This window comes from Eubalaena glacialis, chromosome 4 (assembly GCF_028564815.1).
Source record: "Eubalaena glacialis isolate mEubGla1 chromosome 4, mEubGla1.1.hap2.+ XY, whole genome shotgun sequence".
In the NCBI taxonomy this organism is placed as follows: domain Eukaryota; kingdom Metazoa; phylum Chordata; class Mammalia; order Artiodactyla; family Balaenidae; genus Eubalaena; species Eubalaena glacialis.
This window is the reverse complement of record NC_083719.1, coordinates 110,171,379-110,197,295: the sequence shown is the minus strand read 5'-3', so window position 1 is coordinate 110,197,295 and position 25,917 is coordinate 110,171,379. Positions and strand designations below refer to the sequence as shown.

At 44.6% G+C, this 25,917-nt stretch overlaps 1 protein-coding gene across 1 annotated transcript in view; it reads left to right on the top strand.

The window, feature by feature from the left end:
• ACSL6 (acyl-CoA synthetase long chain family member 6) overlaps positions 1 to 25,917 on the top strand; it is a 62,411-nt gene that overhangs the window by 30,187 nt on the left and 6,307 nt on the right. Inside the window, exons 10-20 of the mRNA XM_061188139.1 lie at positions 8,377 to 8,450; positions 10,160 to 10,237; positions 11,566 to 11,700; positions 12,101 to 12,235; positions 13,309 to 13,404; positions 14,573 to 14,645; positions 16,501 to 16,589; positions 17,319 to 17,435; positions 20,399 to 20,542; positions 21,567 to 21,668; positions 22,599 to 22,670. Of these exons, the coding sequence (XP_061044122.1) occupies positions 8,377 to 8,450; positions 10,160 to 10,237; positions 11,566 to 11,700; positions 12,101 to 12,235; positions 13,309 to 13,404; positions 14,573 to 14,645; positions 16,501 to 16,589; positions 17,319 to 17,435; positions 20,399 to 20,542; positions 21,567 to 21,668; positions 22,599 to 22,670 (1,115 nt within the window). The remainder of the gene's footprint in view (positions 1 to 8,376; positions 8,451 to 10,159; positions 10,238 to 11,565; positions 11,701 to 12,100; positions 12,236 to 13,308; positions 13,405 to 14,572; positions 14,646 to 16,500; positions 16,590 to 17,318; positions 17,436 to 20,398; positions 20,543 to 21,566; positions 21,669 to 22,598; positions 22,671 to 25,917) is intronic.

Below are 25,917 nucleotides of genomic sequence, written 5' to 3'. Positions count from 1 at the left end.
TTCTTTCAAGAAGCTTGGCTCTGTCACCAAAAGGCATGCTCCATAATGTTCCCAGCAACGCGATTTGAAAAGTCAAAGTCTGGAAGCAACTCAAATGCCCCTTCAGCAATAGAATGGTATATCTACAAATAGAAAATTATATACCTTAATGCTGAGCGAAAGAAAAAAGGCACAAAATATTGTATGATTTCTTTTATATAAAATTACAAAACACGATAAAGGATTCTCTGGTTTTAGAAGTCAGGACCATGGTTGCCTTCCAGGATATTGGTGTCCTGGAATGCTGATGATGTTCTGTTTCTTGATCTGGGTACTAGTTGCCCAGGTAAGTTCACTTTGAAAAAAACTCTGCTGAGCTGTATACTTTTTTGGGCACTTTTCCATATGTATGTTATACTGTAAGAGAGAGTTTATTAAAAAAAAAATGATTAGCTGTGAAGGGATGACAGAGAGCAAGACTGGCAGCCGGTGGAGGCCGTGGGGTTGAGGGAGGGTGGGGATTTTGTTGTTTTCCTGGAAATACCTGAAAGTGTTTCTCAGAGTTTGAGAGAGAGCCACTGATGGAGAAAGGGAGGTGAAGCTCAATGGAGCAAAGCCCGCAAAGCTTTGGTTTGGGTTGGGGGAGAGAGGAGCCTTCCAAGTACCATGAAGAGATGCCTACCTGGGAGAAGAAGGGAGGAAGAAAGGATTCTGGGAGGCCAGGAGGATGGGGGACCTCCTCTGTGGAGATGGAGTCAGGGTCCTGGCCTGAGGGTGAGAGGCCTCATGAATGGACCAGAGTCTCAGGGGGCGCCGTGTGACAGTTTCTGTGAGGAGCGCCTCTCCTGGGCTGGAGACTGTGAGCCTCAGGGGTCACATTGTGAGGGGAGTGGAAAAGATGGGCAGCTGGATTGGCTTGGTGGGGTTATTAGAGTGGGGTGTTCCAGAGGAAGCCTGGGGGCTGAAGCACTCGGCAGGAGAGCGGCTGGGGTGAGGGACACGGGAGTCCAGCTTGGGAGGGAGGGATGAGAGGGAGGGGAGGTGAGGGAGGGTCAGGTGTCTGGAGTCATATGAAAGGGTCTCAGCATGAGGGAGCTGGCCGGGTCAGTTCTTAGTGGTGGCAGTGGGGCTGGGAGGCAGAGGAGGAGGTGGAGGCCACTGGAACCAGAGCATCTCTTCTGTTCCAGTTGAGGATGCCCAGGGAAGCCCAGTCATTTAGCTGAGTATGTAAATGCCCATCAGCCCTACAGCTGTGGCTGCTCAGGTGGGCTTTCTGGGAAAATGCTTACCGTGACCTATGCATTTTACACCATTCCGTTCAAGACTTGTGTGATCACATACATAAAACAACATCGTGACACTCCTGCTATGCAACTTTAGGAGAATTTCTTAACGTCTCTCAAGCCTCAGTTTCCTTGGATATTAAATGAATACATCTAATACCTATAGCATAGGGTTGTTCCAAGAAATAACTGAGCTGCCATGTATGAAATGCCTAGCACAGTGCCCACATTGGTGTTCAGTAATTGGCTGCTGTGATAGCTATTATTTGTATTCTTGCTAGTCCTCAAGTTTGATGTTTAAAAAAATGGTGGATATGGCATCGATGAAAGTAACACTCAATCCTAAAAAAGATTTGGGAACCCCTAGCAGGGACATGAACACTCTATCTGCATTATACAACTTCCAAAGCTTTTCTGTCACTCGTGTCTTTTATAACCCACCTTTGTGTGAAAGCGGAAACAAGCAGCCAGGGAGCCCTCAGCCAGAGGACCCAACACTGCTCCCAGCGCCCCTCCCACCCCCTCCTACAGGAGAGACCTTGAGCTCACTTCACCCCACATCTGCTCCTACTTGGAACCAACATCCATCCAGGGCAGATCTTCACCCAGTGAAATGCCCTCCTGCATATCAGCCATGGGTGCCCCACCCAGGAACACTGGCTGAAGCCAAAATGCTGTTTGCAGAATCTGAAACTAGGGGAGTTTTTTTCTTTCGGTAGCTGAAGAGAAAGTGAAGTGCAAGGATGGCGAGTTTATGAGTGGAAGTTGGGAAATGGACCATAGGTCTCATTCTGCTGAGACATCAGGGCCTGGCTAGCAGCACCTCTCACTGACGTTGCACCAGAATAGGAGAGAACCAGAGGACACGTCAGTTCTGCAACTTTGATGGCACGTAGGTCTAGCTAGGAATGCTTAGTCTGTTCTTCCACATGAGCAGCTTGGAAAAATTACCATATCATGTTTAAAACAAATGCTACCAGAGGTATGTTCTTGTCCTGAATCAGAGAAGTAGGTAGAGCCTTTCTGAAGGCTCATCTCTCACCTCCCAACTCAGACCTTGAAGTCTTCTCCCAGGATTTGTTGTCAACGTGCACCTCTCCTTTATCCTTTGGGACCACATCTAGAGATGACTTGAGGAAATGATTTGAACATTTCTGGGAATATTTAAAAATTCTGTAACTCACTAGAAGTTTATAGAATTTCATTTATATCCACAAGAAAACATTTGTTTCTAAAAGGTGTAAGCTTTTCTCATCATGTTGGAGAGGAAAAGCGCTTGTCTAACTAAGCAGAATTGAATAACTACTACCATTGTGTGTGTTCTGGCCTGAAATGAGTGGAGGCTTTAGAAATTTTTCATCAATGAAGACAAGTTTCTCTAGAAATTCTCAAACCATCCCCCCTGAGATTATATTAGGTGTAAGTCGGCCAACCTAGCAGATCTAAAGCTGTATAGCACAAGACCATATTTTGTGACAGTTCTGATTTCATACTTAGTATTTTGGGGGTGTTCCTTAGAAAATTCCAGAATTTGGGAATCCATGGGTGAAAATTTCTGGGTGATACTCTCAGAATAGTTTGTGGACCCAGGGACTCTGTGGGATTTGTACATAGGAGACAATTCAGGGATATTTCCTAGCATGGGCCTGGGTTTTAGGAAAGATGCTGGGATGAAAGAAGGACAAGCAGTGAAATAAAGTGCATGGATCTTCTTTTCAAAAGGAGGATATTTTAATAGCTACCTATTAGAAAATATAATTTTTAAAATCCTGTAACTTTCTGTGTCCCCAGAATCGCCTCTGCGATTTGCAATATGGGTGTAGGTGCCTGAGCACATGTTAAAGCCCTGCCTACCACACACCTCAGTCAGACAGAGATGGTGCCATTACTGATGCTCATTTCTGACAAATAGGTCACCAGTAGGTTGAGCATAAAGGCCTCACGGGGTATAATTATGAGAGCAACTTTATTTTTGTCTCCATCTTTTAAACTTATTCTTTTAAACTTGCTTGGTGGGGATAGCTCTTTGTCTGCCCCTGGATAAAACTTAGGCATCTCATGCCTTATCTGGTCCCTCTCAGGTGAGTCCCATGGGGAATGTAAGTCACAAACACAATCTTAATTCAGAATTCCAACTGTTGGTCCAAAATATGAGTCTGTCCACTTCACTGCGACTTCCCTCCTCAGCCAGGGCTGGCTGCAGGCTTGGTGGGGAAGGCATGAGATCATGCCTTCCTCTCTTCCCGTCTGGTGTTCCTCCTCCTCCTCCTCCAGCTTGCTAATGAAGGTTTCTGCCCTCTCCCACCAGATGGAAGTAGAGAGGGAGAATGATTTTGGGCAAGTTTACAATTCAATCTCCGTTTCATGGACACTTTGAGGAGTTCTTCTCCTGAGGCAGGCAGTGCCCTTCCTTTGGTTGTCTGCTCCCCACTTCACATCAGCTTCTGTCTCTGATATACACTGTATCGCTCCCCCCTGATTTTGGGGGGAAACCAGCCTGCAGATAAGATTCCTTTTTTTTTTTTTAAATGTCTTTATTGGAGTATAACTGCTTTACAATGGTGTGTTAGTTTCTGCTTTATAACAAAGTGTATCAGCTATACATATACATATATCCCCATATCTCTTTCCTCGTGCATCTCCCTCCCTCCCACCCTCCCTATCCCACCCCTCTAGGTGGTCACAAAGCACCTAGCTGATCTCCCTGTGCTATGTGGCTGCTTCCCACTAGCTATCGGTTTTACATTTGGTAGTGTATATATGTCCATGCCACTCTCTCACTTTGTCCCAGCTTACCCTTCTCCCTCCCCGTGTCTTTATTCCTGTGCTGCCACTAGGTTCTTCATGACTTTTTTTTTTTTTTTTAGATTCCATATATATGTGTTAGCATACGGTATTTGTTTTTCTCTTTTGAACTTACTTCACTCTGTATGACAGACTCTAGGTCCATCCACCTCACTCCAAATAACTCAATTTCATTTCTTTTTATGGCTGAGTAATATTCCATTGTATATATGTGCCACATCTTCTTTATCCATTCATCTGTTGATGGACACTTAGGTTGCTTCCATGTCCTGGTTATTGTAAATAGTGCTTCAATGAACATTGTGGTACATGACTCTTTTTGAATTATGATTTTCTCAGGGTATATGCCCAGTAGTGGGATCGCTGGGTCATATGGTAGTGCTATTTTTAGTTTTTTAAGGAACCTCCGTACTGTTCTCCATAGTGGCTGTATCAATTTACATTCCTACCAACAGTGCAGGAGGGTTCCCTTTTCTCCACACCCTCTCTAGCATTTATTGTTTGTAGATTTTTTGATGATGGCCATTCGGACCGGTGTGAGGTGATAGCTCATTGTAGTTTTGATTTGCATTTCTCTAATGATTAATGATGTTGAGCATTCTTTCATATGTTTGTTGGCATTCTGTATATCTTCTTTGGAAAAATGTCTGTTTAGGTCTTCTGCCCATTTTTGGATTGGGTTGTTTGTTTTTTTGATATTGAGCTGCGTGAGCTGCTTGTGAATTTTGGAGATTAATCTTTTGTCCATTGCTTCATTTGCAAATATTTTCTCCCATTCTGAGGGTTGTCTTTTTGTCTTGTTTATGGTGTCCTTGCTGTGAAAAAGCTTTTAAGTTTCATTAGGTCCCATTTGTTTATTTTTGTTTTTATTTGCATTTCTCTAGGAGGTGGGTCAAAAAGGATCTTGCTGTGATTTATGTCATAGAGTGTTCTGCCTATGTTTTCCTCTAAGAGTTTTATAGTGTCCGGTCTTACATTTGGGTCTCGAATCCATTTTGAGTTTATTTTTGTGTATGGTGTTAGGGAGTGTTCTAATTTCATTCTTTTACATGTAGCTGTCCAGTTTTCCCAGCACCACTTATTGAAGAGGCTGTCTTTTGTCCATTGTATACTCATGCCTCCTTTATCAAAGATAAGGTGATCGTATGTGTGTGGGTTTATCTCTGGGCTTTCTATCCTGTTCCATTGATCTATATTTCTGTTTTTGTGCCAGTACCATACTGTCTTGATTACTGTAGCTTTGTAGTATAGTCTGAAGTCTGGAAGCCTGATTCCTCCAGCTCTGTTTTTCTTTCTCAAGATTGCTTTGGCTATTCAGGGGCTTTTGTGTTTCCATACAAATTGTGAAATTTTTTGTTCTAGTTCTGTGAAAAATGCCATTGGTAGTTTGATAGGGATTGCACTGAATCTGTAGATTGCTTTGGGTAGTAGAGTCATTTTCACAGTGTTGATTCTTCCAATCCAAGAACATGGTATATCTCTCCATCTATTTGTATCATCTTTAATTTCTTTCCTCAGTGTCTTATAGTTTTCTGCATACAGGTCTTTTTTCTCCTTAGGTAGGTTTATTCCTAGGTATTTTATTCTTTTTGCTGCAATGGTAAATGGGAGTGTTCCGTAATTTCACTTTCAGATTTTTCGTTGTTAGTGTATAGAAATGCAAGAGATTTCTGTACATTAATTTTGTATCCTGCTACTTTACGAAATTCATTGATTAGCTCTAGTAGTTCTCTGGTATCATCTTTAGGATTCTCTATGTATAGTATCATGTCATCTGCAAACAGTGACAGCTTTACTTCTTCTTTTCCAATTTGGATTCCTTTTATTTCTTTTTCTTCTCTGATTGCTGTGGCTAAAACTTCCAAAACAATGTTGAATAATAGTGGTGAGAGTGGGCAGCCTTGTCTTGTTCCTGATCTTAGTGGAAATGGTTTCAGTTTTTAACCACTGTGGATGATGTCGACCGTGGGTTTGTCATATATGGCCTTTATTATGTTGAGGTAGGTTCCCTCTATGCCTACTTTCTATAGGGTTTTTATCATAAATGGGTGTTGAATTTTGTCGAAAGATTTTTCTGCATCTATTGAGAGGATCATATGGTTTTTATTCTTCAGTTTGTTAATATGGTGTATCACATTGATTGATTTGCATATATTGAAGAATCCTTGCATTCCTGGGATAAACCCCACTTGATCATGGTGTATGATCCTTTTAATGTGCTGTTGGATTCTGTTTGCTAGTATTTTGTTGAGGATTTTTGCATCTGTGTTCATCAGTGATACTGGCCTGTAGTTTTCTTTCTTTGTGACATCTTTGTCTGGTTTTGGTATCAGGGTGATGGTGGCCTCGTAGAATGAGTTTGGGAGTGTTCCTCCCTCTGCTATATTTTGGAAGAGTTTGAGAAGGATAGGTGTTAGCTCTTCTCTAAATGTTTGATAGAATTCGCCTATGAGGCCATCTGGTCCTGGGCTTTTGTTTGTTGGAAGATTTTTAATCACAGTTTCAATTTCCGTGCTTGTGATTGGTCTGTTCATATTTTCTGTTTCTTCCTGGTTCAGTCTTGGAAGGTTGTGCTTTTCTAAGAATTTGTCCCTTTCTTCCAGGTTGTCCATTTTATTGGCATATAGTTGCTTGTAGTAATCTCTCATGATCCTTTGTATTTCTGCAGTGTCAGTTGTTACTTCTCCTTTTTCATTTCTAATTCTATTGATTTGAGTCTTCTCCCTTTTTTTCTTGATGAGTCTGGCTAATGGTTTATCAATTTTGTTTATCTTCTTAAAGAACCAGCTTTTAGTTTTATTGATCTTTGCTATTGTTTCCTTCAAGATTCCTTTTTAACACACCATTCCCACCACCACCTAATGTTCCTTCTGCAGACTCCATATCCAGTTTCTGGGATTTTTTTATTATTTTTTATTATTATTATTTTTTTTGCAGCCACGGCCTTCTTCACCTTTCTTCTTGGGACCCCCCCCCAACCCCCCCCAGCCCAAGCTGTAGGGAACATGATTGGGGTTTTGAAGCAATCTCATTAGCGGCTGAGTTAGCTTGGGTTTCAGATTGGAGATGGGAGAGAGGACCCCTCATTTCTCCCCTTTTGATGGGCTATAGCACTCAGCATAGCTCTCTCTCCGAAGAAATCCTTCTCACAAATTCTTTCTCATTCATTCATGTTCTTATGGAGGTGAAATTCACATGGCATAAAATTAAACATTTTAAAGTGAAAAATTCAGTGGCATTTACTATAATACTCTCTTAACCTCAACTCAGCCCTTTTATTAACCTCTTTCTGGGTGAGGGTTGCAAAGTTAACATTTTGGTTTATTTGATATTTCTTGGGTAAATTCTGCACATGGTCTGGCCCCTTACTTTTGGAGTTTCACAGCTGTTGTATCTTCTGCCTCAGTGGAAACTTCTAATTTAATGTCTTTTGTACATGGCTGTGTCCTTAGACATTATAGAGCCCTATGAGGTGGGTGTCATTGTCCCTATTTTATAGGTTAGGAAACTGAGAGAGGAAAAACGACTTGCCAGTGTTACACTGGCAATGAGAGGCAAGGCCAGGATTTGAACCTGCTCAGATCTGTCCAGCAGCAGCAGCAGTGTTGTATCCACGTTGACATGAAATGATGGCCAACAGCCTCCCTCCACAGCCTGCTGTGCCTTCTGTCCCCACCTGGTCTCTGTCCTCTGAGCCATCCTAGCAGCCCCGGGCTTCCTCATGAGCAACAGTGAAAGGTCGTGTCAAGACAAAGCAAGAATATCCATGTCCCATCTCTGCCAGTGAGCAGGCAGGAGGGCTGCCCCAGCAGTCTGGACCTCCAGCCTGGCCTGAGCTGGGGCCTTTCCAGGTGCTGGATGCAGCAAGGAAGTCCTCTGCCAGCACAGTTGACTGCTGGATTCTGGACACTAGAACTGCTCAGGCCCAGAGAGTGGCATAGGTTACTGGGTATATGTATAAGGAGACTGGAGGCCAAGAGCCTGTGCTCCTTGAGGAAGGCAGAAGGGAAGGTGCAGGCCAACCCATCAGGCCTGAGGCACTCCTTGAGGCACTTGAGGTGACTCCAAGCTGTGTCACCTGCCTTCTGGTCTCAAGCACCTGGGAGCCTCAAGATGGGCTTCAAGTGTCTACAGAATGAAGGTCCCTGACACAGCATTCATCTGCCTGGGACTCTGAAGGCGGCTGTGGACGAAGGCCAGAGGTTTGCGTGGACAGCTCTGGGTGTCTGGGACTGGTGACTCCAGTGCTGTTCTCAAGGAGTGGCCCTTGAGCTTCCCACTAATTCTCCTTCTTGCTCTCTCCTTTCAGGGAACCCAAAAGGTGCGATGCTCACCCATGGGAACGTGGTGGCTGATTTCTCAGGCTTTCTGAAAGTGACAGAGGTGAATAAAGTAGACTCACCAATGCAGGTGTCTCTCAAGGACACCCTCAAGCCTCAGAGGTTTTTTGGGTTTTCTTTTTTTTCCCTGATACAATCTGGGCTGCCTTTCACAGGCAGGAGTTTCTGTTCTCATTAGAGCAACCTCACTTTCACAGACACTTCTAACCCCAAACACTGAAATGATCCATACCTGGTAAATATTCAGTTGATTTCTGAGAGTGCTCAGATCCCAGAAAGAAAAATGTGGAAACCTATTTTTCATTTTTAACTTCAAAAATTAAGATACCTGTGGTTTTATGTATACCTTTATTTAAAAGTAATCCTTAATAACTTGTTTTTCCAAGTAGGTCAGGGTTTAATTCAGTCATTTTGTGTTTAAGGACTACTAGAGTCTGAGAAACAATGGCAACTGCTAATTTTTAAGGCTGTACTTAAAAATGGTAAATCTAAAATCAAAAAAGCTTGATAACTTGGCCTGACAAAAGCACGTTAGCACTTTTTAACCGGCTAAGAAAGAAGGACCTTTTTCCACAAGTGGTGAGTATCTGAATGTCCTACACTTTCCTTAAGGAGAAAGGAATGTACCTTTTCCTATAAATTAAGCTTTGTCTCTACTGTGGAGAAAATCGCTATCCACATTTATGCCAGATGGTATTATGGAGCATATGCCCATTTGTTATATATTTTGGTGGAAAACTGTGAGACACTGTTGGTAGCTGAGCCCAGACCAGGAGCCATGAGCAAGGTTCCCTGGGCTTGTCCAAACTCGTCCAAAAGCCAGCCCAGGAGACTGAAGACCTCTGTAAAAGGGCGGAGAGCAGGGAAGTCAGCCAAGGAGAGCTCATCCCTGAATGGGGCCCCCTGGCCAGGGCAGCCCCTGTCCCTGAGGTCAGACCCATCCTGGAGAGTGGGGTCCCTCTTGGCCATCTGCTTTAAGGCCATGTTCCCAGGCTGTAGCTTATGAGGCCTGGTTCCTCCCACCACGCCTCTGTCCGGGGCACGTACCCCAGCCCCAGTAGGCATAGACCTAGGGTTCTCTTGGCCCCTTTCTCTCGAAGGAGGACCAGAAAGTGCCAACAGGCTGAGACCCTCTGAATCGCTGTCCGGGTGGCCCAGGAAAGCTGGTGAAGTGGGGCCTGAGGCAGATCCTGCAGCTGTGGGGAGGGAGAGGCATGCCGGTCTGGCGCGAAGACTGAACGAGGTGCAGGCCCTCCCAGCGGAGACTTCCCTGCGGAGCTCGACTCTGCTGGTTTATGTGTGCTTCAGTTGGCTCTTTGCTTCTGCAGATAACCTAGACCCACTGGCGCTTCTGCCTAACACTCCGCTTCCTACACTGCCCTGTCTCTCTGTCTCTCTCTCTTTTCTTTCTGCGCCTCCCATCTTCCTCTCTCTCCTCTCTCTCTCACTTTTCTCTCGCTGTCATCTCACCTCTCTCTCTGTCTCCCCTTCCCCACTGCCCTTCCCCTCTTCATGTTTGCCCCTCCAGGTCATTTTCTCTTTATTGTTTTATGACTCTCTTGTCGTCTTCCTGTCAGTGTTTCTTTCCTTTCTGTCTCCCATGCCCGGCACCTGCAGAAAGTGATCTTTCCGAGACAGGACGATGTGCTCATCTCCTTCCTGCCTCTGGCTCACATGTTTGAGAGAGTCATCCAGGTAAGACGCCCGCCTGACTGACCGGGCCTTGCCTGGGCTCCTTCTGTTTTCTTACAGAGTCAGTGGGCTCCCACTTGTGCGGATGTGCACATTTCCTATTTGCCTTTAGCACACATGTTTGAGCGAATGGTGCAGGTAAGGCCCTGGCTTCAGGGAGGCACAGTCTGAGCCCAGAACCCAGAACCCTAGCAGGGTGTCACGCTTGTCACTGGCAGCATGAAGTAGAAGTAAACTGGCCTGTCCTCAGAAGGTGCCACAGGGGTCAGAGGGGTCAGAGGACCTTGGACCCCCTGATCTGTCCCTCCTGTGAGCACTGCTCCAGGGAGGACCCAGGCCTGCTTGTCTTACCTGTGGACACACCTTGGCTGAGAAAGGCCCCAGCTGCTCAGAGAGCATTGCAGCTCTGCAGAAGTGCTTTACCATTCAAGCTCTGTACAGTATGGCTCCATTTATGGCCCAAACACCTATATTCTGTAACTTTCATCACTCACTAAACTCCTAAAAAAGAAAACAAGACAGTAAAGTTGAAAGGGGAGTCAAACTATCATGGCCCCTCAGGCTGTGGATGGGACTGGTGTTATGGTTGGACCTAGGACAGGCCTTGTGGGGACACAGAGAGAATGGAGGAGTCCTCATGAGGTTGTGGGGACAAAGAATTATCCGTGTGTGTCACTTAAGGGACCAGCCTGTGCATAAACTATCTCCTAAGCCTCTCCCGTTTTGCCTTGGGGGAGGTCTGGTATACTAGGGCGTGCTTTCAAGCTTTCTAGACCTGGATTCGAATGCCAGCAATTACTGTGAACTAGTTTTGGGACTCTAGGCAAATCCCTTTCTTTACCTCTGTGACCTTTGCATTCCTCATCTGTAAAACAGAGATTAGAAATTCTGTTTCCCGTATAGAATTGCTCTGAGCATGACAGAAAGGAGCCCCTGGCATAATCTTAGTCCCATTAGCAACCAGCCAGGCTCTGCCTTGGCCTCCCACCGCCAACATTAGCAGCACCTCCAGTACTTGTGGGCACTGCATACCCTTCCAGAGTTGCCGAGGTATCCCTGGGGAAGACCACAGGTGCTCTGAGGCCTGGAGCGGACACACCGATAGGGTGTTGTACAGCTCAGAGACTGAGTCCCCAGGGAGGCCCCTGTCCAGGCTTTGGGAGTAAGCATGAAGGGGCAGGCACCAGTGAGACTGGCTGCTCTGGCATCTCCCAAAGGCTCAGGATTCCACCCTGTTTCCTGCTTCTTCTCTCCATGTCTGAGTGGGACTTGGTGGGGAGGGTGTGTGTGTGTGGGGGGGGGGGTGTCACCTCTGATGGCTTTCTTCAGTGTCCCAAGGCAGCAGCCAGAGCTGGGTGAGGGCGTCACAGGCACCCTCGATGTGGGGCAGAGCTTTGGACAGCTCTGGATTACAGCCAGGAGTGACCGCCCTGAGGGACTCCTCCCTTCCTGTCCACTTCTTCCAGTCTGTCGTCTACTGCCACGGAGGGCGCGTCGGCTTCTTCCAGGGAGACATCCGCCTCCTCTCAGATGACATGAAGGCTCTGTGTCCCACCATCTTCCCTGTGGTCCCACGACTACTGAACCGCATGTACGACAAGGTGAGCCCCGCGGGGAGTCTCTGGCCAGGCTGAGCAGCTGCATATCTGCTTGTTTGGACAGAGGTTGGAGCCCCAGGCAGGCTTTCTACACCTCCAGCCCCAGGTCCTGGAAGTTGCCTCTTCTCTTGTATTCCCTGACTCTCACCCCTCCTTCTCCTGTTTTCTTCCTATTCTCCAAAACCCTGGTTGGGAGATTTTGGGGGGAGGGCTTCTTTCCCAGCAACGTGCCTGGGCCTTGGTAGCGTTAACCTTTAGCTGGATGTCACACATTCAGTGACCTTCTGCAGGGGCAGAAATAGAGTGTGGCTTCTCTGCTGGCCAATCTAGGCCTTCTTCCTGGGGGTGTGTCTAGAGGTGGGACCTGCAGTCTTTACAGCTGTTTCCAACTTCTGTTCCTCAGATCTTCAGCCAGGCAGACACATCATTAAAGCGCTGGCTCCTGGAATTTGCAGCAAAGCGTAAACAGGCTGAGGTCCGGAGTGGAATCATCAGGAATGATAGTATCTGGGATGAACTCTTCTTTCATAAGATTCAGGTAAGAAAATGAACAAGTGATGATAGAGTGGCACCCAAGTGTCCAATGGGTGACCTTACAGAAGAATTAGAGAAGTTCATCCCAGTGGTGTGTAATCTTATAAAATAGTAACTTTTTGCTAATGAAATCAAAGCTTAAGCTACCACTGAAATTTTAAAGGACCCAGTTTCGTTCATTGCAGATGTGTTATATTTGCCAAAGGCAACCAGCAAGAAGGACTCCTGGAAAGTAAGTTCCTTGACCTCTGTAGGCAGTAGGGCAGCTTTGCCCTTGGGTAGTCAGGTTCACCAAGGAGCTCTTGGGGCTCGAAGATTCTCTTGCCCCTCCCTGTAGCCTTGGCCACAGTGGCTTCCCAGTAGCACAAGCTTCTAGCCAGATGACCAAGAATCTTCCTTTCCCTCCGTGTTTCCCATCTCTTCAGCCTCTCCTAAACCAAGCTGTTTATGAATTACTCATTCCTGTCTCCTCACTAAAGTTTTAAAGCTCTGCATTACTCAAAGAATTTGTAGTTAATTTGTACCAGTACTCATTTTTCCTTACTACTCTATTTTTAGCTATGAAAATTAATATTTAAAATCTCTTGGCTCAACTTGCAGAAACAAAGTGTTTAAAAAATTCTTTGACCTCTGCAGTGCATAGTAAATAGCTCATGGCATTGATTTAGAAGTGAAAAAAGGCCATGCCATTAAGGTGGAAGTGGGAAGAAATTGTCCTCAGTAATTGTTTTGGATGCTTGCAAATGATGGGAGAGTGAGGGAACAGCTGTGTATTTTCAGAAAGGGAGAACCAAAATTACAGAATGCCACACAGATTAATGGCCCTTATCTCAAAACACATAAAAGAGTTGGCCATATTGTGGGTTGGATTGCAAAGCTGATTGGGCTGATTCATTTGGAAGGAGAAGGGGGCTTCCTCAGCTCATGTGTTGTACAGCCTCAGGCTGCCTCTCTGATCCCAACCCTAGGGTCCAGGTAGGGGACAGCTGTTGAACGTTGATGTTAGGTGAGGCCCAGGTGAGCTACACTCCACTTGCCACAGCACAGACTCTGGCAGGTTCTTCTCTCTTCCCACAGGCCGGTCTTGGTGGGTGTGTGCGGATGATTGTTACTGGAGCGGCCCCCGCATCACCAACGGTTCTGGGATTCCTCCGGGCGGCTCTGGGGTGCCAGGTATTTCCTTTATGTGGCCTTCCCTGGGGGCAGTGGGGTGAGTGTTAGGACAGGGCAGGAAACCCATTATACCCTGTACTGTACAGAGAAATATTCTGGGGGCAAGATGTTTGTGGGATAAAATCTCCCTTCTCTGAAGATGTAAAAAGCCCAGGGTCACTGAAAGCCAAGATAGCCTTGTGACATTGTGGAAAGCCCAGGTGTGTATCCACTCTGGGAGAAAACTGTATATGGATCATCAGTGTGCTGCAGAACCTGTCTCACACCTGTACCAGCATCTCTGCACTCTCCAGCCTGCAGACTATTTCCCAGCCCAGAGAAGGAGCACAAGGGAGGGGGATAAAAGTTCATTTGTGTGTTTTTATTTGATTCAGTAGGTTTTGTCATTGCTAAAATAATTTATTCCTTTATTTATCCATTCAATTAATGTTTTTCAGGTTCCTACTTATGCAGACTATAGTAACATAGTTGTGACTGGTGGGTTTTAAGTAAAGTAGGCACATCTATTTCATAAATGTGCATGCTTAAAATTTTATGCTTTAGAAGCCATGGGCTTCTTGGGAATTCCCTGGCGGTCCAGTGGTTAGGACTTAGTGCTTTCACTGCCATGGGCTCAATCCCTGGTTGGGGAACTAAGATCCTGCAAGCCGCCAAAAAAAAAAAAAACAAGGAAGGAAAAAAGAAGCCATGGGCTTCTTCTTACATTGACCTCCTGTTCTACACCAACATGAGCTGACCGCTCCTAAAGGCAGCTCTCCCACATGGTCTATTCATGCGAGCACATGGGGCTCTGAAGGGGAATATCTTACAGAGACAAAACCTTTATTGGATTTTAAAATGTTTGTCTTTAATACATATTATTCAAATTAGAAATAGAGTCAGTGGTTGAAAATAGGTTAGAAGTCTTTATCCTAAACCACATAACCTTATCTATTAAGTGTCTGTGGTTAAAAATAACATTTCTTCCAAGCAGAGTAGCTACACCTGTGTAGCTGTTGTCTGTGTTCAGTTTCTCCTGAAGGTACCTACTTCCAGAGCACCTCCCCTCCCACTGTCCCCAGCATGGAGCAGCCAGATGCTCCGTGAGAGGTTAGCTGGCTGAAAAGGGCAGCCAGCTATCTGCAGGCAGGTGTGCGCCTACAGTATGGTTTCTGTGTTTTGCTTGAAGGTTTATGAAGGTTATGGCCAAACTGAGTGCACAGCTGGATGTACCTTCACTACACCCGGGGACTGGACATCAGGTAGGATTGGCTGGAGATGTGGGAATGAGTTAGAACAGCAGGCTCTAAAACTTCCTCATGGAAAGTATATTTACATGGGCACTTAGGAAACAGCAGAAGAAACAGAAGAAAAACAATGATGGTGGTTTTGTCTGTGTTGTGGCATTATGGATCTGTTTTTTTTTTTGTTACATATTTTTGTATTTCCTACTATTTTTTGTATTTTCCTATTTCTTTTATAAATAAATAGAAGTCATGTTAAAAAAAAGTAATAGATCACAAAATACAGCTCCAGGTAGAAAAATGCCTATGATATCAATATATTGGATTTTATAGTTTCTAAATATCACAGAGTCTTGCTTACAATCATTTCAGAATGAAGGAAGCAGGCTGTGAATTGGATATGATTTAGGAAGGAGAGGCAAGTTTATAGCAGCCAGTGCGCTGTTCCTTGAAGAGCCATTTCAGAGGCTCTTTGGAACTTTGGTCTCCTGTGATAGCAACATCTAAAAGGCAGTGGCAGCCTCAGAAAGGAGCAGCTACTATCCACACCCTCATTCTGAAGGGACCTATCTTTCAGGGCAAGGAGGAAGCGGTAGGTAGCCCATGTATTGGCTGTCACTAAATTTAGACCAAATACAATCATCTGGAAAACTCTCAGCAAAAGAATTCTTCAGGATACCAACTTCCTCTGTGAGCCTGGAGCCACCCTTCACGCTTAAGTTTGCTCAACTACAAACTAGAAAACTTGCGATGATGTGCACAGAAAAGAAATATGCTTAGTAGTGCAATACTATTTTCAGAGCACCTTGAGGTAGTCAGCAGAAACATGATAGGTGGATTCTAAATTGAAATCACATTTGGCGAAGTCAGGTACAGAAGTTTTATCTCCTTAAACTCTAGCTGAATAAAGCCTAGCTTGTATGTGAAGTTTTTGATCTCCCTACCACTGGCAACTTTACTACACGGACCATTTTCTGAGGTCCTGGCTCATTAACTTTTTTCTTGTTACCGCGATCATATTTACTGATCATTTACATGTATACCCTTCCTTTGGACACTTTCTTCCCTCTTATGATGTCCTACATTTTCCTATGTGAGGCTTTTGAGGTTTTACCTTTTTTATGCATCCTTACCATAAAAACTTGCAAAGGTTATTGAGTATGAGAGGATCGGTATCTTTGTACAATATTGTAAAAGATTTGGCGGTCTCTCATTTAAAAGAGAAATGAAAGTGTCACAGCCTGCTTTTTGTTTACATGGCTCACTTTATTTCAGGACCTTGGCCAGCACCTGCTTAAAAATCCTGCGCCTTGGCCAGTGAATTGTGTAACAACCACAATTACTAGAAAATGACTTAGATGTAGTTTTGTGGTTGGAGTATATAAGACCAAGAAAATTTGAAGTCTTATTTGGGGGGGCGGGGTGGCGAGTTGCCTCATCCTTGTTTTCCATTTCAGCAGTCTGGTGACTGGAAGAAAAAGCAATAATGACTGTATTTTATGATCCCCAAACCAAAACATATGATCTAATGATGGGGAAAGTGTTTTAATATAAAAAATCCTGACTATGTGGTTGGTGTGGGTATGAGCCTCCCCAGAGACCCTGTAGAGGTTGACTCTGGGCCATGTAAGCCTGACCGGCTGTTTAAGAATCAGATGTAAAACAAAGGCCCAGCTGAGGTTGGCCTCTCCTTTCTCCAGAACTTTGTTTTATCATCAATGCTTGCTTGTGACAAACGCCCATGTAAAGGTGTATTGCTTTCCATCCACGATTCCCCACTTTGACCACTTGAGGGGTTTCACATGGCGTGGAGCATCTTCAGTGCTGAAATTGATCTGAACACTGACAAATGCACATTGTTCTGGTGTTCTAGGACACGTAGGAGCACCTCTGCCCTGCAATCATATCAAGCTCGTCGATGTCAAGGAACTGAACTATTGGACCAGCAAAGGAGAAGGAGAGGTAAACTTGAGCGTTTAGCCATTCATGTTTGTGGATGCTCTACATGTAGCGAGTAAAAGAAAAAAAAAATGGAAATGGAATTGTTCTCCTTTCACCCTATGTGTAAAGTCACTTTATATTATTGATTAATTTGACTCAACTGAATTGAGCATTTTCTCTCCTGTTTATGAAGTAACCAACCCTCAAGGCTGGGACTGGGCTGGTCCAAAACAAGATTTGGAATTCGCAGACTGTTTTAAAAATCCGTTTTTTTCTTAACTGGCACAGCTTGTTGCTGTGTATCTGTGCAGGCAGAAACACGACCATTTGCAAATAGGCCAGACGGGGTAGATGGAGCTGGCCTGTGCTTGTTCATTCCATGGGAGTAGATAGGAAAGCTGAGTGTCTGGTCATGAAGCAGGGGGCTCAAGCACCTCTGGTAGAATCAGCCAGCTTTCAGTATCTGATGAGACCCCATCCAGTGTCACAAAGCAGCGCATACCGAAGGCCGCAGTGTTCCTGAGGAAGAAGGGACGGCAGAGAGGTAGTTGGAGAGGGCACTGCTTGAGAGAAGGCAGGAGACAGTTGAGAACGCTGGCGGCTATTCCTGTCCTCTGTTTCCATCACTGTAGTTTCCACAGTGGATTTCCTGAGGGATAGTGTACATTTTTCTACACATGCCTCGTGACAGCCTCATATCAGGATTCCTTATGCTGTGGGCTGAGAGAAACTGGGTGTTTGTCCCTACAGATATGTGTGAGAGGACCAAATGTGTTCAAAGGTTACTTGAAAGATCCGGAGAGGACAAAGGAGGCCCTGGACGACGATGGCTGGCTTCACACTGGAGACATTGGGAAGTGGCTGCCAGTATGTATGTTTGGAACCGTAGGCCTCCACACATGTTGGTGGTGGGGGTGTGTATAATCTGATTCACTCTGAGGCAGGAGTCTTTATATCCACCCTGACAAGTAATCATTCCAGAATACCTCTGGGAAATGGGAGGTTCTTCCTTACCTCGCCTCCAGAGCCTCCTCCTGCATCCTCCTGATGAAGGTGACAGGGATCTTTTGGGAGCGTAGAACTGGAGTTTGAGGCCTACCCCCTACCCTTAAGAGGTTTCCAGGAAGAGATCTGACAGTGTTCTGGAATCCGATGGGTGAAGTACAAGGAGCACAGGGCTCGTAACTCTGGGAGATCTGAGAAAGGCAGGGCCTGGGAGCCCATGGACACTGGCCGCCAGCTGAGAGGTGGCACTGAGCAGTGTGAAGAGCTTGGAGCTGGGCAGGAGGATGCTGGCGTTCCTTTGTCTCTGCTAGAAGCTGCTCTTGGGACCTTGAGCAAAGCTTCATCCCTCTCTGGGGCTCCGTATTGACTCAGTTATAGAATAAGAAAGTAAGGCTACATGGCATTCTTTAGCGGTGGCCCCCAACTTTTAGCCAAAATCAGTAATGGTGCCTCATTCTGTCATTTGTAAAATAGAGGTAATAACATTGCTTACCTCTATGGTCGTTGTTGTAAGGAACAAATGAGATTATACCTGTAAAGCCCTTAGCACAATACCTGGCACACAGGAGATGCTTAGATGGAAACTATGACCAGAAAAAAACTATGTCACTGAAACCAAGAGCCTCCACCTGTAGCAGCCCACCCCAGGAAACCTTTCCTGTGTCTCTGGGAAATTGCTATGATTTTGGGTGGAGTTCTGAGATGTTGAATTTATCAGACAGGTGAATGATGTTGAGCCCTCCAGGGGTCCTCTGGGCCGGTGAGCTGACTTGCCCCTGCTTGGAACTGTGCGTTTCACTTTGAGAAACCCTCACTCTTGCAGCAGACATGGATGTATCCCTGGGCCAGGGACTATGCTCAGGGGAGAGACACATCTTTAGACAGTTCCCAGCCCAGTGTGATGGGCATGAGATGAGGGCCATGCTCACCTAGGGGAGAAGGACAAGCACCTACTGGCTCTGAGTCTCAGGATTTAAGTCGTGTTCCAAGAGGAGAGGGGAGAGTGGGAAGGACAGTCAGGGCAGGAGTAATAGCATGTGCTAAGTAGAGAGACCCTAGAGGTGTGAGGCAAGGAATTCTAACTGAGGACCCGCAGGTGTGGAGGAGGGAGGCTGGAGAAGCAGCAGGGCCCTGGACACTGGCAGAGGGTAGATTGTCCCATCAGCTAACGAAGCCTAGGCTTCAGCCTTCACTTGCATAGGCCCCTTTCAAGGCTCTGCACTTCATTTTATATTATTTTTCTTAAAGGTGGGGGTCTCAAAACTGGGAAAAACTTGAAGTCCCACAAAACTCTGGATCTGCCACTGATGCTCTGTAACTTGGATGAAACCACCCACCTTGCAGGGTGTTGTGAGAAGCAAGTAAATTGATTCATGTGAAGCACCTAGTGCTGTGCCTGAACTCAGAGCCCAAGGCAGTAGGCAGGCAGTCTGTGGGAGTCAGTTTTTTAAATTATTACTATTTTGAAATAGTATTAGATAGATCAAGGAAAAGGTCTAAGTTTCTGATCCAGAAAGACCTGATTTAAGTCCTGGTTCTCCCACCTCCTAGCTGTGTGGCCTTGGAGGAGTTAACTGACCTCTCTAATACTCACCTTCACCATTTATGAAATGGAGGTGATGACACCCAGCTCATGGGGTGCCACGAGGACCAAAGAAGCCAGTGTAGGGAAAGACCCTGATGTCCAGCCTGGATTTTGAGCAAAACAAGGCCTGCTTGTTTTTCTCTTCTGGCGGGACTACCCTAGTTCTGATGATTGAACAGATAGAGCAGGGCCAGAGTGTGTGCACACGTTCAGTAAGGAAGTGGTTTTGATGGAGGAGGAGGTGGCTGTGAGAAGGATTTATGAGTGAGGACAGATGAGCCTGACTGCTGCAAGTCCCAGGAGAGGCCAATGGCAAGGCCATCTCCAGGTTTGGGGCTTGGGGAATGGGACAGGCTTGAGGAGGAGAAGGATGAGCTTCCTTTAGGGCATGTTGCATCGTGCAGGGAAAAAGGCCTGGTTTTTGTAGCGTTTGGAGGATAGTGAGGTTTTGCGTCTGGGGCTCAGTGAAGAGCTCTGGCTGGAAGCTCAGACATATGCAGGAGTGGCCACTTAGGAGATAAATGGTGGTCACCTCAAGGAGCATCATCAGTGAAGGTGAGGAAGTTGCAACATTCAAGGAGAGAGCCAAAGGAGAGAGACCCGCCTATTCACCTTGGAAATTCAAAAAGATTGAAGGGAGTCAGGGAGGTGAGTGGGGGTCCTCGAGGCCAGGGGCACAAGCACTCACTGCCCAAGGGGTGCCCTGCCTGCTGCAGAGGTCCTGGAGGGAGAGGGCTCCTAATGCCACCTGGGGTCCTCTGCCAGAGCTGTGCTATGTGCTGAAGGATGGAGAGGCTGCTCTTTGGGAGTGGTGGCCTAAGCATGGTTCAAGGGGGAGAATCTGAAGATGCTGCTGAGAAAAGGGACAGCTGGAGCGAGGGCCTGGGTGAGAGGAGCACTGATGGGAAGGTGGGTGGCCTTCTGAGGAGGAGGGCACCTGTTGCTGGACACCAGGGTGGCAGGGGTGGGAGGGGGAGTAGGGCACATGGTGAGGGGACAGGACAGTGGGCACTCAGGGGGCCCAGCAGAGTTTGAGAGCCATCCACCCTTGTGCACGGCGTCCCTCTCCAGCCGCGTAGTGCCTCCATGAGAGCAGAGATGTCAGGTGCACGAGCAGATCCGGTGGGGCTTGCAGGGTGAGACCGGGGTTTGGGGAGGTGAGGGGCTATGGCACTAATGAGTGAGGGGCTCAGGCTTGGGAATGCCGCCATTTTACGAAGCCGCTTGTCCAATTCCACAGGCTGGAACTCTTAAAATTATTGATCGGAAGAAGCACATATTTAAACTTGCTCAGGGAGAATATATTGCACCCGAGATGATTGAGAACATCTACATCCGGAGCGAGCCTATTGCACAAGTGTATGTCCATGGGGACAGCTTAAAGGTGAGTCCCCTAGGCCTCAGCCCTCCCACACGTACTTTGGGCCTGATGAGTGCTTTGGGAATGATTTCCTAAGTAACTGGTATTTGATTAAAGTGATGAACATTAATTTCCAATCAGATACTGGTATTCTCCGGCGTATAGGATCATGAGAGAAAATGCCTTTCTAAGGGAGAAATCTTAATTGCTTATAGTCTGGTAAATTGCAGTTAGGTAAATAGGTTGCTTAAAGCAGTAGTAATAACATTCCCACTACTTTTAACTTATGCTCCGTCTACTTCCAAGAGGAATTTTGAGGTAATATGCTGAAGCAAGATTCAGGGTTTCTGCTGTTTTGATTTTGAAATACACATAAGAACCTTACAGATAAATAGGTATTGCAAATAATGATACTGATGATATATCTTAATATATTAAGCTAATGTGCTAATATAGTACAGGATTAAATTATTTGAAGAGGATTTATATTTATTCTGCTTTCTGGTATCATTTAGATCTGAAGTCAGAAAGATCACTGTGAATATATTCTGTGCTATCATTGGATTTATGTAATTAAAGACTATTAAATTATTTTTTAAGAAAGTGCTTTAAAAATTAAAGTGGTGTTCTTAAAGAATGAGGACCATACTAATGAATCAATTTCAAAATGGTCTGGAAATCCTTAGAAATGTATGTGTTTTGGATTATAGAGTTGGTTGATTAGTATCCTAAAGATGTACTCATTTAAGATTGGCATGAGAATCAAAGGTACATACAGGACTAACCTTACTGATTCCTAATCTTCTTAAGCTTATTTTTTATTAATTAATTTTTTACGAAGTTAGGGAAATATATCAGAAATATTCAAGAATATTTCTGTCAAGAATGTGTGATATGTTGGTGGAAATGTTTCATAACATAAACGTATACATATTTTTAGAAAAGAGTGGAGTCTGAGAACACCAAGAGATTAGTTTTAACGCTGGACCACAAATAACCACTTTAAAAGCTTTTGTCATAACTGTGTTTTCCTTTGGTGGGATCACAGGCCTTTTTGGTGGGCATTGTCGTGCCCGACCCGGAAGTCATGCCCTCTTGGGCCCAGAAGAGAGGAATAGAAGGGACGTATGCAGAGCTCTGCACAAATAAGGTCTGTACCTTGGGGCTGTTCCCCAAAAGACTGCTGGACCTTCTGTGATACTGCATAATGAGAGGACATACAAAAACAGTAGCCCAAGTGAAATTTGAACCTATAGGGAAATTTCTAACTTTATTTTATAAATGGTAGGAATCCTAAACCAGAGGTTTGTCTTTTGTCATTGTTGTAGAAGGAGCTCATATCTCTTCTTAGAACACTTGATAAACTATTGAATTTTCCAGCCAGGAGACATCAGAGAAAGCTTGTCCAGCCCTGTTGTTTTGCAGCTTGCAGGAGAGTCCAGAGAGGGAGGCGGCTTGCCCAAAGCCACACAGCTGGTTAACAGCAGTGTCAGATGTGAGAATAGGCCTTCTGACTCACTGGCCCTGCTCTCTCCTAATGTGAGGTAGCTTTTATATCTACTGGGTTTAGAGAGACAGTCATGGAATTGAAAAAGGAGCACAGTTCTCCCTGCTTAGAACATTTGCCGCTCACACCTTCCAGAAACCTTCTCCTGGCACATGTACAATCCTATGGAAGACGATCTCTGTGCCCTGACTCAGCATCGGCCCCTCAGTCACATGATCTGTTTCTTAGCAGCAACCATGAACCCTAGAGCTCCCACCAGGCCCTGGGCTCTTCTGGGGGTGACAGGGCCCCTGAGATCACTAGGCTGACCAGAGGTCTGCTTTAAAAAACAAAATTGAGTGGTCCCTTAGCCTGTTGTTGGACACTCCTTAGGCCATGCGGGCACTTACTTGCCAGATGATGGGTGGTGATTGGCTTGCTGCCAGGGAGCGTCAGCCCCAGTTGGGGGTTTGAAGGGTGGGGGGAGTGTTGGTATGATTGCCAGTTGTACTTTGCTCACAACTCATTGATTCTTCTATCTCCATTTTGAAATGTGTTTTTGCCTTGTAATTTTACCTATATGGTTCAATTCAGGAGCTGAAGAAAGCCATTTTGGAAGATATGGTGAGGTTAGGAAAAGAAAGTGGACTCCATTCTTTTGAACAGGTAACTGTTACCTTCTCCATACTTGTTACTGCCCTTTATGCAGGGATGAGAATTAAAGTAACCAACAGTGACCCTGACCTAGATTCCCTATCCTCCACGCTGTGGCCTGCAGGCAGGCTGTGTACCAGCGGACCCCTGAAGGCCTGTTCTAAGCTGACTTTGCAGCAGCCTGCATCCTGACTAAAATCGGTCGTAGGCTGAGTGAGACTGTGCTCATTGTCCTCAGAATCACAGATGTTCATAAAGCTGAAATATTACCCTAGCCGTAACTGGTAGAGCATGTCTACATGGTGTGTCTCCAAGCTGCGTGCAGTATTCAAGACCAGAGTCCTGTCTTATTTTTATTTTTATGGGGACTGTCTTCTTGGCTGCAGCAAGCAAGCTTACTTGCTAGGACATCAGAAAGATTGCACTCCTGGGGCCAGTGATCTGTCAGCCCAGCATGCCCTGCACAAAGAGGAGGAAACAAAGAGTGTGTTGGGAGTGGACACAGCAGACCTCTAAGACTTTCCGTCTTTGCAAGGTTGGGGTTCTTTTTTGTAACTGAGTTTATAAGCATACTTGGTCCTACTTACACATGCCATTTATAATCCTCTTTAGTCACAAATTCAGAAAGAAAAATTCTTCAAACAGAAAAATATTAATATGCTGATTTTTAAAAATTTCCTAGTATATATTTAATATAATTGTTTTCCATAAAATGGTTCTCCAACAGTGTCCCCAAATATAGTATTAAGGATCTGCAAGGTTTATGAGAATTTTAAATTTTATATGTTCTTTTTTTTTTTTTAATATAAATTTATTTATTTATTTATTTTTGGCTGTGTTGGGTCTTCATTGCTGCGCATGGGGTTTCTCTAGTTGTGGCGAGTGGGAGCTACTCTTTGTTGTGGTATGCGGGCTTCTCACTGCAGTGGCTTCTCTTGTTGCGGAGCACGGGCTCTAGGGCACTTGGGCTTCAGTAGTTGTGGCACACGGGCTCAGTAGTTGTGGCTTGCGGGCTTAGTTGCTCCGCGGCATGTGGGATCTTCCCAGACCAGGGCTTGAACCCGTGTCTCCTGCATTGGCAGGCAGATTCTCAACTACTGCGCCACTAGGGAAGCCCCTTTATATATGTTCATTTTGATGTTAACCTAAAAACATTTTTTAACCGGTTTTAAGTATAAACTCTTACAGCAGTTGTTTGACAATTAGAAAACATTTCCACAGATTAAGACTTTTAATTTATTAAGTTTCAAACTGAGGAAATCTAAATATAGTTTCAGGGTTTGAGGGAATTGTTTTTCTTTTGAAATGGATCTTTACGTTAATCTAGCTTGAGAGAAACTGCTTTACCCTCATCTGTCAGTGTGTTTTAGGGCAAATAAGGCCTGGATGAATAAATCCTTATTTTAAAAAATTATAAAATCTGAGGCATTCAGGCAAGTCATATTTATCTTTCTGAATGCAAGGTCAGTTCTGGCATGATAATTAAATTTCTAAATTTGCAAAAGCTGACTTCATTGCTCTTCCATTACGGGGAGCTGTGTGACTGTAGATGTGATCCTGTAGAGCAGGCGCCACAAATGAGTGGTTGGAGACCTGGTTGATCTGGGCTCCCTATTACCTGAATGGATGGCTGTAAGGGCGCTGGGGACGCCCTGGGGATCCTGCGGATACCCTTGTGATTCCCAAGGCTTGCATGCCCCCTGCTGGATGTGGGCTGCGTGACCTGCCTCCGAGCAGGTGGAGAATTGTAACAGATTCCTCTCCTTGGAAAAGACTACCACTCTTAAGCTCATGTTTAAAAGAAACCTTTGGTTAAGGTTCCAGTGTTAACCATTGCTCAAGTTAGAGCTTTTACTGAGAGGAGACGTATTCTTGACTTTCCATACGCCTTAAGCAAAGTTTCTGCTCTAATAATCGGCCCTCGCCATGGTAACCTCAAATACAGAGAAGTCACGTGGCATCCCAAAGGGCTGAGTTTTATTGCCAAGGCTGTTACCTCTTCATTTTCTCTGTTCTCATTCTCCTCTTTGTTGGTGTGTGCTCCTAGTTGTGTTCTAAAGCTCAACATAAATTACTTGAGTTAATCCATAATCTATTGTCAGCTAGTCCTTTTCCCTTTTCCTCAAAAAGGAATGATCAATTAAGGCTTAATGCTAATTTTTTACCCCCCCGCCCCCCCCAAATAGATATCCAAGCCCAAGGCTTAAATCATTCAACAGAAGCTTTAGGAGTTCAGACTTCCTGGGCAGCGTTGATCTGAATGAAACTTTGAATTCGATGAAAAATTAATGTAATTTAATTTCCAGAAACAGACAATTCCTAGAACTAGGCCAACCATTATCAATTTATGGAGATTTAATGAGTAGAAAAGAAGCATTTAAAATAACTGTTATCAATAATTAAAATATGTAGGTTCTTGGGAAGTATCTGAGCATACTTAACTGTGATTTAACCATTGTTTTGACATTTCTATGCCTTATTAGTTTGCATAGGCATATAAAATACAAACTGAACTTTGAAACCTGATAGTTTTCAAATTCTGACTGCAAAGCCCTTGCTAAATATATTTTACTGTATTTCTTGTCATTGAAATGAATACTTACCTAATCAATTTACCTTTAAATCAGAGATGAATTGAGCATTTCCCTAATTAATTTAAAATTTTAAAACTTCTCTTGTCCTAAATTATTCACTCTGTGTTTATTATCTGCAAGCAATATTGTGTGTTAAAGTGTTTCACAGAGTAATACCATTGAAAGATTTTAAATACTCTGGTTTTTTTTCAGAATGATGAAAATTTCTGTGCTTTAATGAGTTGGCATACATTGACACTTTTGAGGCATTATATTCTAATATAATATTTAAATGTTATAGTATCTTTAAATTAAAAAAAAACAAACAACTATAGAATCACTTTTCTGTGACAAGAGTGTAGTTTCAGAAAGGGAGGTAACATTAAGCATCTCCTTCCTGCTTTCCTCAACAAAAACTTTGCTTATTGCAAACTGGAAAACAAGTTTTATGTTGTGTTAGGCATAAAGGGAGACTAAAGACTCTCGTTCCTTTTTTCCCCCATAATTCAACAGTTTGGTTTTATTAGAAAATATGTAATTATTTATAAAAAATGAAAATTGGTTTTACCATTGGTTTACTTCTGAAAAAAAAACTAACTATAGGTTTGGGACCCACAGTTAAGGTCAGTTAAAGAGCTGTTTTGACTCATTTTTTTCCCACTTACTGATTAGACTTTTAGTCACTG